The 13,375-nt window shown below is 65.1% G+C and overlaps 1 protein-coding gene across 1 annotated transcript in view; it reads right to left on the reverse strand.

Moving 5' to 3' along the window:
- SNED1 (sushi, nidogen and EGF like domains 1) overlaps positions 1–11,824 on the reverse strand; it is an 83,141-nt gene extending 71,317 nt beyond the window's left edge. The window contains exons 1-2 of the mRNA XM_066232466.1: positions 11,273–11,824; positions 647–934 (exon numbers count right to left, since the gene is read on the reverse strand). Coding sequence (XP_066088563.1) covers positions 647–934; positions 11,273–11,485 — 501 coding nt within the window. The 5' untranslated portion in view covers positions 11,486–11,824. The remainder of the gene's footprint in view (positions 1–646; positions 935–11,272) is intronic.
- Between the last annotated feature and the right edge of the window lie 1,551 nt (positions 11,825–13,375).

Below are 13,375 nucleotides of genomic sequence, written 5' to 3' on the forward strand. Positions count from 1 at the left end.
GGCACTCTGGGGCACCTGGCACCTTTACCACATGGCCATTTTTAGTGCCCCGTGGGAGACCCATGTCCTGTCTGCTCTGTCCAGGGCCTGCCCCCAGCCTTGCCCTGCAGAAACATGTATCAAATGTGTGAACAAACCACGTGGAGAACTCTGCCCTCTGCTCCCTGTGCCTCCTCTGTAGAGAGCGACCCCATCGTGTGCACAGTGTGATCTCGGGAGGGACAGCACTGTCTTCATGGGGAGGGACCCACTCACAGCACTGACCACGCTGGGTATAGTGCCTGAGCTCACATGGTGCTCTCTGTGCTGTAATCAAGGACTACAGCGGAAGACATGGCGACTTCCTGTCTGACCCTTTGAGGACAGCAGCATTCCCAGAGGAAATCCCACCGACACTTCACGGCTTCTCCCCAGCAGATGAGAGCTACTCTCCTGGGGTTTCTCTGGGGGACCGGGGCGGGTGTCGAGGCCTTGTGCTCCCCCAGCCGGGCTCTGTGGTCTTGGGGAGGGACTTCCATGCCTGAACCCCGTTTTCCCTCTTGGGCAGGGACCAGCACCTGCGGCCGACCCCCCTCAGCAGGGTGGGGGCCCGGGAGGGACGCCCAGACCCGGCCGCACCTCCTCCTGCCCCAGGACAGACACTCACGGGGGAGGAGGGGCTGCCTCCAAAGAAGGTCACGCGGAACCAGGTGGCGATGAAGACCCAGGTGGCGGAGAAGCTGGGGAGCTCGGGGAAGTAGCGTCTGACGTCCTCCGTGGCTCTGCGCAGCGCGGCCGCGTCGGTGGCCTCCCGGTAGAACACGTCACCGGCACGCCGGTTGTCCACGTCGGCCCAGAAGGCCGCCACCACGCAGCGGTCCTTGGCGATGGGGAAGGCCACCGGGGTGAACTGGGAGACTTCCTTCAGGAAGGAGATGATGCCATTGTTGTTCACCTGTCGGGGCAGAAAGCAGGAGGTGGGCCGATGGGGTTCTGGTGGGCGGGCGGGCCAGCGGCCTGATGGTTCCTGGCCTCGGACACCGGACCTCTCGGCCTGCTCCTTCCCCTCTGGGACGGCCTGCGTCCCTGATGCCCTGCAGAGTGCCTGGCCCTGGGCTGCTACCCTGGGGTCCGGGAGCCCCCAGTGTGGGCCCTGATCTTGGGCCAGCAGGGCGCTCAGGCCCCCTCAGCAGCCCCAGCTCCTGGGTCCCGCTCCAGCCAGGGGCCTCAGGAGGACGGGGCAGGGTCCCAGCCTCTGGTCTGGAGGGTGGAGTGCGGGTGAGAGTGCCCACAGAGCTGAGGCAGGGGGACGCAGGGGCCAGCCTTGCCAGGGGAGGCCGCGAGGGCCTCGAGGACCAGGCAGGTCCTCTGTGCTCGGGGACGCCAGGTGGCGCGGGAGCCCCAGCCGCCTTCTGAGCAGAGGAGGGGCTGCCTTTTGCAGCTGGACGGACCGGTGACCCTGTGCCCCTGGCTGTGCGAGCAGAAGGTGCAGCTGGGCCGCTCTGTGCTCTGGGCTTTTACCTTGGGCGGGGCTCACGCCGGGGCTGACCTCGCAGGGTCGGATGGGTTCGTGACCACTACCAGCTCCAGGCTGTCCCGGCTCCCTCCTGGGGAGACTGTGAGAACAGTGCTGCTAGAAAAGACCCTTGGAGTCTCCCCGCAGGTGAGGGCAGGTCCCGCTGCCCGGACCAGCAAAAAGACCAATACAGGCACCTCTCTTCTTACAGGCATCAAAGAACCACGGGAGGGCGGGAGTCTTGATTCCGTGTGAAGGACGAGGGGGCTGGGGGGTCCTGGCTCTCAGAGCCCTTCCCCGCGTTGCGTCCACAGACCCAAAGGCCACAGCTGCGACTGTGGTGTGAGCGGCGTCACAGTGGGAGAGAGGGGCGTCAGGGCCGGCTCGGGCGGGCACCCTCAGGCCAGGTGGACCCGCGGGACGCGTCCCAGGCGAGCTTCCTTCCCACCGCCAGTCAGGCCAGGGCTGGGATTGAGGTGTTTCCTGACAGGCAGCGTCTCCAGGCGTCTCCCAGGTGGAAGTGGAGACGACCTTCTCTGGAAGAAGGTGGCAGTATCTTAGGCCTTGGGTTGCTCCTCTAAGTCAGGCTTCAAATACAAACCCCAGGACACAGAGAGAACCGGGCACCCGAGGAGGCCAGACACCACCCACGGGAGCAAGCAGAAATCAGAGAAACACCAGACACCGCGATGATCTGACCGTCGGATAACTAAGTCTGCTGTGTTCAAAGCCACAAAATGCCAGCTTTAAGACGTCACCGAGAGAACAACCAATAGCATCTTGAAAACATACAAGGTTTGGGGCCTCCCATTCCTGACCTCAAAACTTGCCACCAAGCAACAATAACCAAAGCAGCATGGCACAAGAGGGCCAAAGGAGAGGCCCACGGCCAGAGCGGAGCGCCTAGACACGAACCCCCACAAGTGTGGCCAAGCGGTGACCACGGAGCCTCTTGGGCAAAACAATGAAGTGGGTTCGTTGAAATTAAAAAGCTTCTTTTGTGTCAGAAACACCCTTGCCAGCCAGCAGATGGGAGGAAACATTTGGAAATCATGTATCTAGTAAGGGATGAACATCCGGGATACCTAGAGAACTACAACCAAACAGCGAAGCCCGATACAATGTGATTTAAAAAAAAAAAAAAAAATGGGCAAAGGCCCTGAAACAATTTCCCCAAAGAAGGTCCACAAATGGCCACCAAGCCCCCGGTCACTGGGGAGACACGATCAAAGCTGCAGTGTGGGGCTTCCTCGCACCCACCAGGATGGCCGCTATCAGAAGCTCAGAGCACACCGTGTCGGCCCAGAGCCTGTGCAGTGCTGGTGGGGTTGGCACTGGGGCACAGAGGGCGCTGTCGTCCCAGGGGTAGGAGGACCGCAGAGCCCCCCCCCCCCCCCCCCCCCCGCCTGGGCCTCTCTGCGCAAACCCCGCGGATTCCCCGAGGAGTGGGGTGGATGTGGTCACGGCTGGAACTGAGGCAGGCCCCAGCCACAATCTGTTTTAAACTTGGGGTGCTGATGGAGCCCATGGCGAGAACTTGTAGAAGCTGAGGATGGCCCGTGGGGGCCTTGAGACTCATCGGCTCGATACCCCCATGCAGGATGGGTTGACTGGAACTGGACCACTGACAAGGGAAGGGCCCAGCATGGGGGGAGGCCCAGTGGAAATGGTTCAGGTGGCAAGAGGCCCCTTGGCTCTTGTGAAACAGTGGCAGCTACCCCTGGGGGGGGGCCTCTTCTCTCTCACTCCAGCACCTAGTGACGCTGCTGCTGTCGTTGGCCCTCGAGTCAGAGGGTCCCCTGAGTGGTGGCAGCCAGCCAGCCGCAGCTGTGACTCGGGAAGGTCGCGGGGGGGGGGGGGGACCGGTCAGCGCTTTGGGTGGAGTTGGAAGGGGTCGTCCTGGCCGTGGAGGGGGCTCTTCGGGACCAGATTTTTACTGAGCTTGGGTCTCGTTGGGGTCAGCAGGCTGCTCTCTGAGGGGCTGGCCAGTGACCCCTCTTGGCCTGTGGACCACAGTGCACCTTCCTTTTGTTTCTGCTTTTACCACCCTGGCCGATAGAAACAGCATTCCCAGCTCACACCCCGCGCTGTGCTGTCGTCCTGTGTGGACGCTGCTTTGCAAGCTCAGGCTTGCTGGCACCGTAGGCCACCTGCCCTCACCCTGTCTGTGCACTCGCTCGCTCAGAGCTGAGCAGCAGGCAGAGCCCTGATGGCCACAAGGCTGGAGAGGTCCATTCCTCGGCCTTCTGCTGAGAACGCCCCGGCCACAGCCCCCCTCTGCGGATGGCTCTGCTGGGAAGAGCACAGCCTGGCCCCCGCAGACGCCCACTGTGGGGCCTGCTAATGTGGGGACAAACTGCAGCCACCAAGGAGACAGCCGGGGCCCCTCCTCGCAGGTGCCCACACGAGGGCTGTTCTCCAGCGGGACTGACGGGGACGGAGCTGCTGCTGGATGCGCCTCCCGGGTGGCCCCTGCCTCACAGAGACGGCGCAGGCACCCAGGGGCCCGGTAGATATGGGAGCAGCTGAGGCAGGGCCACCACCGCATGCCAGACTTGACCCTCACAGCGGGGTGTGTGTGTGTGTGTGTGTGCTGTTCCCGAGGTGGGGGCCGGCCGGCCGCTCCCCTTCTGCTGTGGCTCCTGCGGCTCCTGCAGACAGACTAGGTTTCCTTCCTGCCTTTGAAGTGCACGTGCCCCTCTCAGGTGTGGTGTGCGGGCCTCCCTGCCCGCCCACCAGCACTTGGCTTCGCCTTTCTCTCTGTGCTTCCGCACCCGGCTGTGGGCTCAGAGCCCTGGGGTCCAGGAAGGAGGCAGAACAAGCCGGCCCTGTTCCCCTGCCAGGGCAGGGCAGGGCAGGGCCAGGACCACAGCGGAGAAGGCAGCGGGGCCAGGCGCTGGGCAAGCAGGCTGCTGGCAGCCCTGCCACCTGGCCGGCAGCCTCCTTGGGTGTCTGTCCTGTACCCAGATGAGAATTCTGAAGGGCTGGCGGGGTTGGGGAGTGGGCGGGACCTAGGCCGGTGGGCGGGGCCTGGCCCCGGTGGGCGGGGCGCCCCAGGGAAGGGAGCTGCATGGGGCACCCAGGGCTACTTCCTGCAAAGTATCAATTTTATTGATATGAATTTTCTACTTTCAACAGCACTTAGTAAAATAGGAGGCAGAGAAGTGGAAACAAGGAGAAAGGGTGAGGCCAGACCCTATGCCTGATCCACCCTGTGCCTGGGTGCATGTCCCTGAGGAGAGGCGGGGTGAAGCCCACCCTTCACCTATGCAGTGGGGGCCCACCTGCCTGCTCCCCCCCCCATACCGGGCAGGGGGCCTGGCTGTTGCTGGGGTCCTGGCCCGGGACTGCTGCTCCCATCCGGTGGCCATGCGGGCCTGAGGCCAGCCCAGCCCAGTTCAGCAGGGGCTCACAGAAACTCTGGGAGCCCCAGGAATACACGGGTGTGTAGTGCGTGTGCACAGGGTCTTCTGCTCCTCCCCACAGCTTCCCAGCCCTCCCTGCCGGACTCCAAGCCCAGAGCCACTCGAGAATTGTTGTCCTCTGCAGCGGGGGCCACCTCTCTGGTGTCTGAGCACCTGCTGCAGAGAAGAACCAGGTGCCACTGGGTGTCACAGCCCAGGGAGAGGTGCACACAGGCTGCCTGTGGTGGATGGAGCTGAATGCAGGAGTGGGAGTGGGTGGGGGGTGGCCGGCAGGTGCACCCTCCCCCCCCAGGCGGGGCGCACGCAGGAGGCCTGTGCTCAAGGCTGGGGTGTCCCCTCTGAGCAGGACGGAAATCTCGGGAGGGGCATGGCCAGTCAGATGGGGAGGCCGGGAAGCGGAGAAGCCGCAGTGACCTGGTGAAATCTAGGTGGTCCTTAGGGCACCAAGGAGGCCTTCCTTCACCTGGGTGGGGGCATGTGCAGCCAGGAGGGGGCTGGCCAGCAGGGAGCCAGGCCTTTCCTGCAGGACACAGCTGGCCCTTGCTGCACGGGGGAGAGCACAGAGAGCCTGTGCTGGGGGCATTTCCGACTCAGGATGAAACCAGGAAAGAGCGGAAGTGTCCCGCAGTCTCCTGGAGGCGACGTCCAGCTAAACGTGTGTGAGTGTGACGGGTCAGTCCCCAAGCGGGAGAGCTCACAGGGGCTCCTTGCTGCCACCTCACTGGTGCCGCCTCGCTGGGCACGGAGGGGCTGCTCTGAGCCGGCGGCCTGGAGGGAAGCCAGGGACCCCGCGTGTGCGGCCGCGGCACCCCAGCTCGGCAGACATCAGAGCCAAAAGGGTGGACCTTGGTTCCTGCTTTGACTTCTCTGCCAAAAATCAAACAATAAAGCCCTGAGGCCTTTTATAAGCTTGTTTTGAAAAATGTGGGCGGTTCTTCTATTTCCTGGCAGCTCTCAGGGCAACCAGGGTTCCTCCCACTGGGGGCTAGAGCCCTGCTCACGGGGCAGCGGGTGGGCAGAAGCCCTGGGGCCTGTGGGCAAGGTCAGTCTGAGCCCTAGACACACAGAGCCCGGTGCACAGCCAGCCGGGAAGGAGGAGGGCTGGTTCTCAGCTGGGCCTGAGGTCCTGGGGGAACAGCACTCGGGCTGCAGGAGGGTGGGGAGGGGACAGTGCCACCACCTGGATGGCCCGGGCCAACCTCCTGGGGGAGGGGCACTGGAGTGGAGCCAGCGCCTAGTTGGCTGGGGGGGGGGGAGGGGGGTGCAAAGGAGGAATTCCTGAGGGTGGGAGAGAGAAGCTGGTTTGGGGGGACCAGCCCTTCCTTCCCTCCCGGCCAGGCTCTCCTGGGAGGTGGGCCCCGGGCTGCACTTCCCGCTGCCTGCTGTCCAGGGCCCCCCTGCAGCTACCTCCAGTCTCCTCCAGGGCCTCATGGCATGGCTGTCCCGAGACCCAGCCCTTTGAGCTCCTCTAACCCCTGTCCCTCCCATGTCCTGTCCCTCCGGCTGTCCCTCCACCTGCTGGCCCCTCCCAGTCCCTGGTAGGCGCCAGCCCCGGCCACCTCATCCCTGGCAAAGCCATCTCTGTTGCACTTTCGGTACCCCACAGCCAGGTGCCCCCCTAGGGCCAAAGCCCAGCTCTACAGAGGCCCCTGGACGTACCTGCCTGTGGGCAGCAGCCCCTGATCACCTGGCCCCTGCTTCTGACCTTGGGCCTGTCCACTGCCCACAATCCTTTCATCAGTCTGACCACAAGGATGCCCTGTCTGGCCTGGACACCAGCGGCCACAAGGAGCACCTGTGGCCAGGGCCCTTGGGGGTGGCTTGTCCTGGTCAGCCCTGCACCAGTGAATAGAAGCTGGGAGGCTTGAGCGTGTGGGGTCAGGAGTGCCCAGGGAAATGCTCAGACCTACATCAAAAGACATGCCACAGACACTGGCCGCAAAGGGCAGGCTGGTTCCGTAGAGGCTTGACTGCTCGGCAACGGGCCAGGGGAAATGTGGATGTGGGATTATGGTTGTGTCATCTCGACATCAGAAGACGGGTGACCCGCACAGGCCGAGGCTGCCCGGAGCCAGCACTCTCCCGGCAGCTGGGACGGGGCAGGGAACAAAGCAGACAGCAGGGACCCCCGCTCCGAGAGTGGCACACCCTGCCCCGGGTCTCCCCTGGACCCCGCCCGGGCTCTCGCAGGCCTTCCGGACGCATGCACAAATGGACGAATTAGTGCGGAAGCCACGGGGGAAGGAAGGCACCAGGTTCCCACGGCAGTCACCTGGGAGGACAGCCAGGCCACATCCAGCTGAGAAGTCCTGGTGTCAGAGTCACCGAGCCCTGAGGAACGGGGCTGAGGGTCGCCCAGAGTCACCGAGCCCTGAGGAGCGGGGCTGCGGTCACCCAGAGTCACCGAGCCCTGAGGAGCGGGGCTGAGGGTCGCCCAGAGTCACCGAGCCCTGAGGAGCGGGGCTGCGGTCACCCAGAGTCACCGAGCCCTGAGGAGCGGGGCTGCGGTCACCCAGAGTCACCGAGCCCTGAGGAGCGGGGCTGCGGTCACCCAGAGTCACCGAGCCCTGAGGAGCGGGGCTGAGGGTCGCCCAGAGTCACCGAGCCCTGAGGAGCGGGGCTGCGGTCACCCAGAGTCACCGAGCCCTGAGGAGCGGGGCTGCGGTCACCCAGAGTCACCGAGCCCTGAGGAGCGGGGCTGCGGTCACCCAGAGTCACCGAGCCCTGAGGAGCGGGGCTGAGGGTCACCCAGAGTCACCGAGCCCTGAGGAGCGGGGCTGCGGTCACCCAGAGTCACCGAGCCCTGAGGAGCGGGGCTGCGGTCACCCAGAGTCACCGAGCCCTGAGGAGCGGGGCTGCGGTCACCCAGAGTCACCGAGCCCTGAGGAGCGGGGCTGCGGTCACCCAGAGTCACCGAGCCCTGAGGAGCGGGGCTGCGGGTCGCCCAGAGTCACCGAGCCCTGAGGAGCGGGGCTGCGGTCACCCAGAGTCACCGAGCCCTGAGGAACGGGGCTGAGGGTCGCCCAGAGTCACCGAGCCCTGAGGAACGGGGCTGAGGGTCGCCCAGAGTCACCGAGCCCTGAGGAGCGGGGCTGCGGGTCGCCCAGAGTCACCGAGCCCTGAGGAGCGGGGCTGCGGGTCGCCCCTCGCTGGCCAGGCCTGCCTCCTGCCTCCCAGGGAGGCACTCAGGGTCAGACTGTCCGGCCTCAAGGCCAAGGATGAGGAAGGGCCGGAAGAGGAGGGAGGGGAGAGGCACAGAGAGACAGGGTCCCGTTCTCCTTTTGTGCTGTCTCCTTGGCCGTCCTGTGGACAGGCTCGAGGGGCAGGGCCAGGGTCTGGAGGCCCCTGAGTGGGGACGGGGGCCTGGCCCAGGGCTGTGACTGCAGGTGCTGGGAAGTGGATGTATTTCCAAGGCGGAGCTGCCTGGCTAAGCTGCTGACAATATGGGGACGAGTGTGGGAGGGAGGCACTGAGGAGACCCCCGGCCGGGGGCTGCCGCCCTCCCTGTGCTGGTGGGCGGGAAGAAGCCGGACTTCGGGCCGGGTCCTGCTGGTTTGGGCAGGAGGGAAGGAGGCACCTGGACATGGGAGTCTGGCCCCAGATCTGCCTTCTGAGCCTCAGTTTCCTCATCAGGACAGGGATGGGGTCTCGAGGGTTTGCTCAGTGAGTTCTGAGGAACAGGCTCAACTGCCAGACCCGCCTGCGTCTCACCAGGCTTGTCCCCGGGGGTCAGGGCAGGTTGTCTAGGTGACCTGGAGCTGGTGGCCAGGGATGGTTGGACACGTGTCACGGGCATACTCAGATGGGGGTAGTCTGCTGCACAGAGGGGAAACTGAGGTGGAGACCGTGCCTAGCCACGGCTGCCCGGGTGGGGGGAAGCAGGCAGGGACAGTGTACTCAGGGTCAGCACGCAGCCGCCCTCGGTCAGACCCACTGTCCACACTGCCTCTTCCCTCTGGGCTCCTCAGGCACACTGCCTGCCTGGTTCCCACTCACAGCTCGGCATGCTAGGACTGGCCCCGAAGCCTTCCAAAGGACAAGAAGAGTCAGAGGGCTCAGAGCAGCACGGGTTGGGGGCCAGGGGTGGGTGCTGGAGGAGGCCCCGAGGTGACAGGTGGAAGGGACCCTGAGGGACACTCCCAGTCCACATCCCAACAGCTGCATCTTAGAGACACAGCTGGCAGACCCAGCCCCGCCGTGCTGGCCCCTGTGGCCCGAGAACATACTGATGGGTCCTCGCAGGGTGGTTGGCACCTTCATGGGCGCTGCCCATCTGGAATGGATGCTCCCCCGTGGCTAGCCCTGGAGGCCATGGCACGGCTGCCCTCTCGACCCGCGCACAGTGTAGGCAGCCGCAGGGAAGTCCACTCGGCAGGCTGCTGCCGCTCCACCCCGGCTGCCCGTGCCGGCCTGGTGGGGGTCGGACCTGAGCACTGAGCCCCTCTCCAAAGTTTGCAGAGCCTCACAGCTTAGCACACCCAGCTGCTACGAGGTGAGAAGGAGCCGAGCACTGGGTGCCTTCCGGAAAAGGGGCCCCGCCCGCCACAGGACCGAGTCCTTGCTAGGGCTGTGACCTGAGTGCTGTTTCCACAGAGACTCACAAAGCACTGATCTCCACTTCTCACTCAGGCCATGTGACGAGTGGGCCCTGTCAGAGGGCAGAGGCATGCACTCACCCGTCCACCCACCCGCTCTACAAGCCTGCTTTGTGCCAATCAAATGTCTGGGGATTCAGAGGCCAGAGGGGCAGGGCCGGCCCCTCGAGGGTTCTCACTCCGCTGGACTCCAACGGCTGAACTCAGGGCTGGCCTGCTGGACAAGGGGGAGAGCCAGGGGCATGCAGGGAAGTGTCCTCTTGGCCTGAGTGGGTGTGAGGGGCACCTGGTGGGGCCCACGTGCTTCAGAATAAATGTTTCCCCTTCTCTCCTCTGGCTGTGATTCCAGAGGCCTCCGCACCCGACTGCCTGCCCCCCTCGCTGATGCAGAGCCCATGGCTATTTCAGGCAAGGTGCCCCAGGCAGCGCTCCCTCAAGAATTCTCCCGTCTTCCCTACCCAGTAAAGAGAAGGTGAAGGGGCTCTCTATGTCCACACGGGCGGGTGTTTTGCAAATAATATCTCCGTTTTCAGGAGAAAGCTCTCACGGAGCTCTGTGTTTTGTTAGCAGGCAGAACGTTGGTGTCTGATGAGACCATTTGTTTTGCTAGTGGGATCTGGCCACTCCGGAGCCCTCTCTCCCATTGTTTTGGCAGAGTTGATGCTTTCAGTGAGGCTGGTAAGAGGGTCAGCCACTTTCATAATATTTTCACCCATGCCTGTGGCCAGGAAGGTTGAGCCCAGCCTTATTCCTAAGGGACGTTTTGGTGCAGAGTCATGTTACGATGTGACAACGGGAGTCTAAGAAGTATGGGCCTCCTCTAGCTCCGGCAGACCCTGGGCACAGCTCTGCCCTGCTCACCCCGCACTCCCGAAGTCAGTCCCGCCTGGCTGTCCAAACCCCGTACTAGAGGGACTTTCAGCAGGTGGCACTCACAGAGAGAATAGCTGCCTCCTCCCACCAACGTCACATCAGCAAATGCTGGCCCCTGAGGTGAGGAGGCACCAGCAGGGATAGGCAGCTGCCCAGCTGTGGGCACGGCCAGGTATGCAGAGCGCCGTGATGTTGATGGCTGCAGTGGTCAGTGGGTAGCAGAGGCCATGTGAACAGCAGTAGGAGAGGATGACAATAGTGTCAAAGGTGCAGATGGGGATGGAGGTGGAGCTGATGGTGGGGTGCTGGGGGTGGAGGAGGCAGAGGTTGTGTTCCCAGCCTTGGTGTTGGAGGCGACAGTCCATCCGGCTGTGCAGCCCCTTTCTAGCTGGACTGGGGATTCAGGGAAGGCAGTGCACGGTGCACTGTGGCCCACCCACAGGGAACTCCACGCGGGATGAGACACAGCAGTCCTATCTCTCAGAACTGGTCCTTGCCTGATGTCTGAAAGACACAGGACGGCGCCAGGACCCTCCCACCGAGCTGGGGACCAGGCACGGGCAGACGCTCAGCGCGGGCTGCCCGAGCTCCAGGTCAGTCGAGTCCGGGCAGGGCAGGGACCGGGGCCGGAGCCGGGGCCGGACAGGGGCGCGCCGCGCTCGAGTCGCCACGGCGGCGGGGCTGCCGCTCGCCCCCACACCCGGCCCGCCTCTCCCGCGGGCCGCTGTCCGGCCTTGGCTGCCGAGGGAGGAAGCGCTGTCCTCATTCCACCCCTGGCCGCGGCGGTGCCAAGCTGCTGGCGGCGGCGGGAGCCGGGCGGCGGGCGGCGGGCAGCGGCGGGGGCCCCGCGCCCTTCCTGGCGCCCGCGGGCTCGGGGTACTCACGTAAAGTCCGGAGTGCTCGGCGCCGAAGAACGGGAAGGGCACGGACAGCGGCCGCAGCCCCGAGCCGCCGTCATCCTGCTTGGGGGTGACAGCGTCGCCGTGCTCCGCGCCGAACGGGTAGAAGTCGGCCAGGGCCACCGCGCCGCGCACCCCGCGCGCCCCGAGCCCCAGGGCCGCGGCCACAAGCAGCACCCAGGCGGCAGCTCGCGGCATGGCCGGGGGTCGGCGGTGGAGACGGAGCGGGGACAGCGCGGGGGGTGGGACAGAGCGGGGCGCGCGGGGACAGAGCGGGGACAGAGCGGGGTGGAGAGCGACGGAGAGGGGACGGAGCGGGGACAGCGGGGACGGAGCGGGGACAGTGCGAACGGAGTGGGACAGCGGGAAGGGAGCGGGGACAGAGCGGGGCTCGCGGCGGCCGCCGGCTGGGGCGAGGCCGCGGTCCGGAGTGGCCGCAGGGCCGAGCGGGTGGCGGGCAGCGCGGCCGCGCCGTCGGGGGCCCCGCGTCTCGCTCGCGAGCTCGGCGGGTGCTCCGGTGGCCGCTGCGGAGGAAGGCGCCGGGAGGGACCGCGTTCGGGCCAGCCCCGCCCCTGGGCCGCGATTTAAGTGCCCAGAGGGGTGGCCGCCCGGCCGGGGCGGGGCCGGGGCGGGGCCGTGCAAAGAGCGCGGCTCTTAAAGCGCCAGGCCCGCGGGGCGCTGGGGGTCCGGAGTCCTTGACCCGGCGCCCGGGCGGCCTGGCGGCCTATCCAGCGGCAGGAGCGCCTCTGGCTCGGGCACCCGCGAGGTGAGGGCTCCGCGGACGCACGTCCTGCGTGGGGCCGCCCTCCTCCTCTACCTCCTTTGCTGTGAGTCCGCAGTTTTGCCACCCAGAAGTTTTGGGGAAGGACCGCAAGGCCTGCCTGAGATGATGGGCCTGGGGACTCGATCACCCCGCTGCCAGAGTGTCATCGGTGGGGCCCGTCCTGGCTGAGCAGTGCCAGAGGCCAGCCCCATGCTGCCCCCCACGCCTCAGCCCTGAGCCCGGGGACCCTGGGTCTGTGTAGGCACGAGGCTTCTCATCTGGTCTAACGTGGGCGAGACCCTGGTGTGAGGGGCCTCAGGGTATTAAGCGTTTCCTCTGCGGAGGGTTCTTTTTTTTTTTTTTTGTATTTTTCTGAAGCTGGAAACGGGGAGGCAGTCAGACAGACTCCCGCATGCGCCCGACCGGGATCCACCCGGCACGCCCACCAGGGGCGACGCTCTGCCCACCAGGGGGCGATGCTCTGCCCATCTGGGGTGTTGCTCTGTTGCAACCAGAGCCACTCTAGCGCCTGGGGCAGAGGCCAAGGAGCCATCCTCAGCGCCCGGGCCAACTTTGCTCCAATGGAGCCCTGGCTGCGGGAGGGGAAGAGAGAGACAGAGAGGAAGGAGAGGTGGAGAAGCAGATGGGTGCCTCTCCTGTGTGCCCTGGCCGGGAATCGAACCCGGGACTCCTGCACACCAGGCCGACGCTCTACCGCTGAGCCAACCGGCCAGGGCCTCTTCTGCGGAGGGTTCTTGATGGGTTCAAGGGGATGAGGGCACCTCACAGCAGAGAATCTTGGCAGACTCCTGGTAAAGCAGCCTAGAGCAGCAGTTGTGGGGAAGGCTGGGGACAGTGGGGCAGGGGTGAGTGGTCCGATGCTCCTGGGCCCCTGGGTGGGCACCACTGCAGAGCCCACAGTTCAGATTCTCAGTTTCTAGCCCCTCTCCTGCCACGGGGACTGCTCACCTCAGACACCACTCCGACCTTGGTCAGGGGCATCCGTTTACCACCGGGCCCCTAGCCCAGTGCAGGACCCTGCTTTGGGGGCCTCAGTGCCTCCTCCCTCCTCTGCTCTCACAGTCCTGGTGTTGGGTGACAGCGACTGCAGACCAAGCCCTGGCCCCTGAAGACTGCTGCACAACCCTCCCCTCCCCCAAGATAAGCAGAAGGAGTGGACAGTCGCAGAAGCACCAGGCCCCGGGGGGTTTCACGCTGGCCTTTGTGTTTTTCTATATTTACCAAAACATTTCCCGTGAGCATGTGTTGTTCTGCAGTCAGAATGGGGAACCTTTGATGTGGTTGTTAAGAGCGAGTGTGTGAGC

This window comes from Saccopteryx bilineata, chromosome 5, assembly GCF_036850765.1.
Source record: "Saccopteryx bilineata isolate mSacBil1 chromosome 5, mSacBil1_pri_phased_curated, whole genome shotgun sequence".
NCBI classification, from domain to species: domain Eukaryota; kingdom Metazoa; phylum Chordata; class Mammalia; order Chiroptera; family Emballonuridae; genus Saccopteryx; species Saccopteryx bilineata.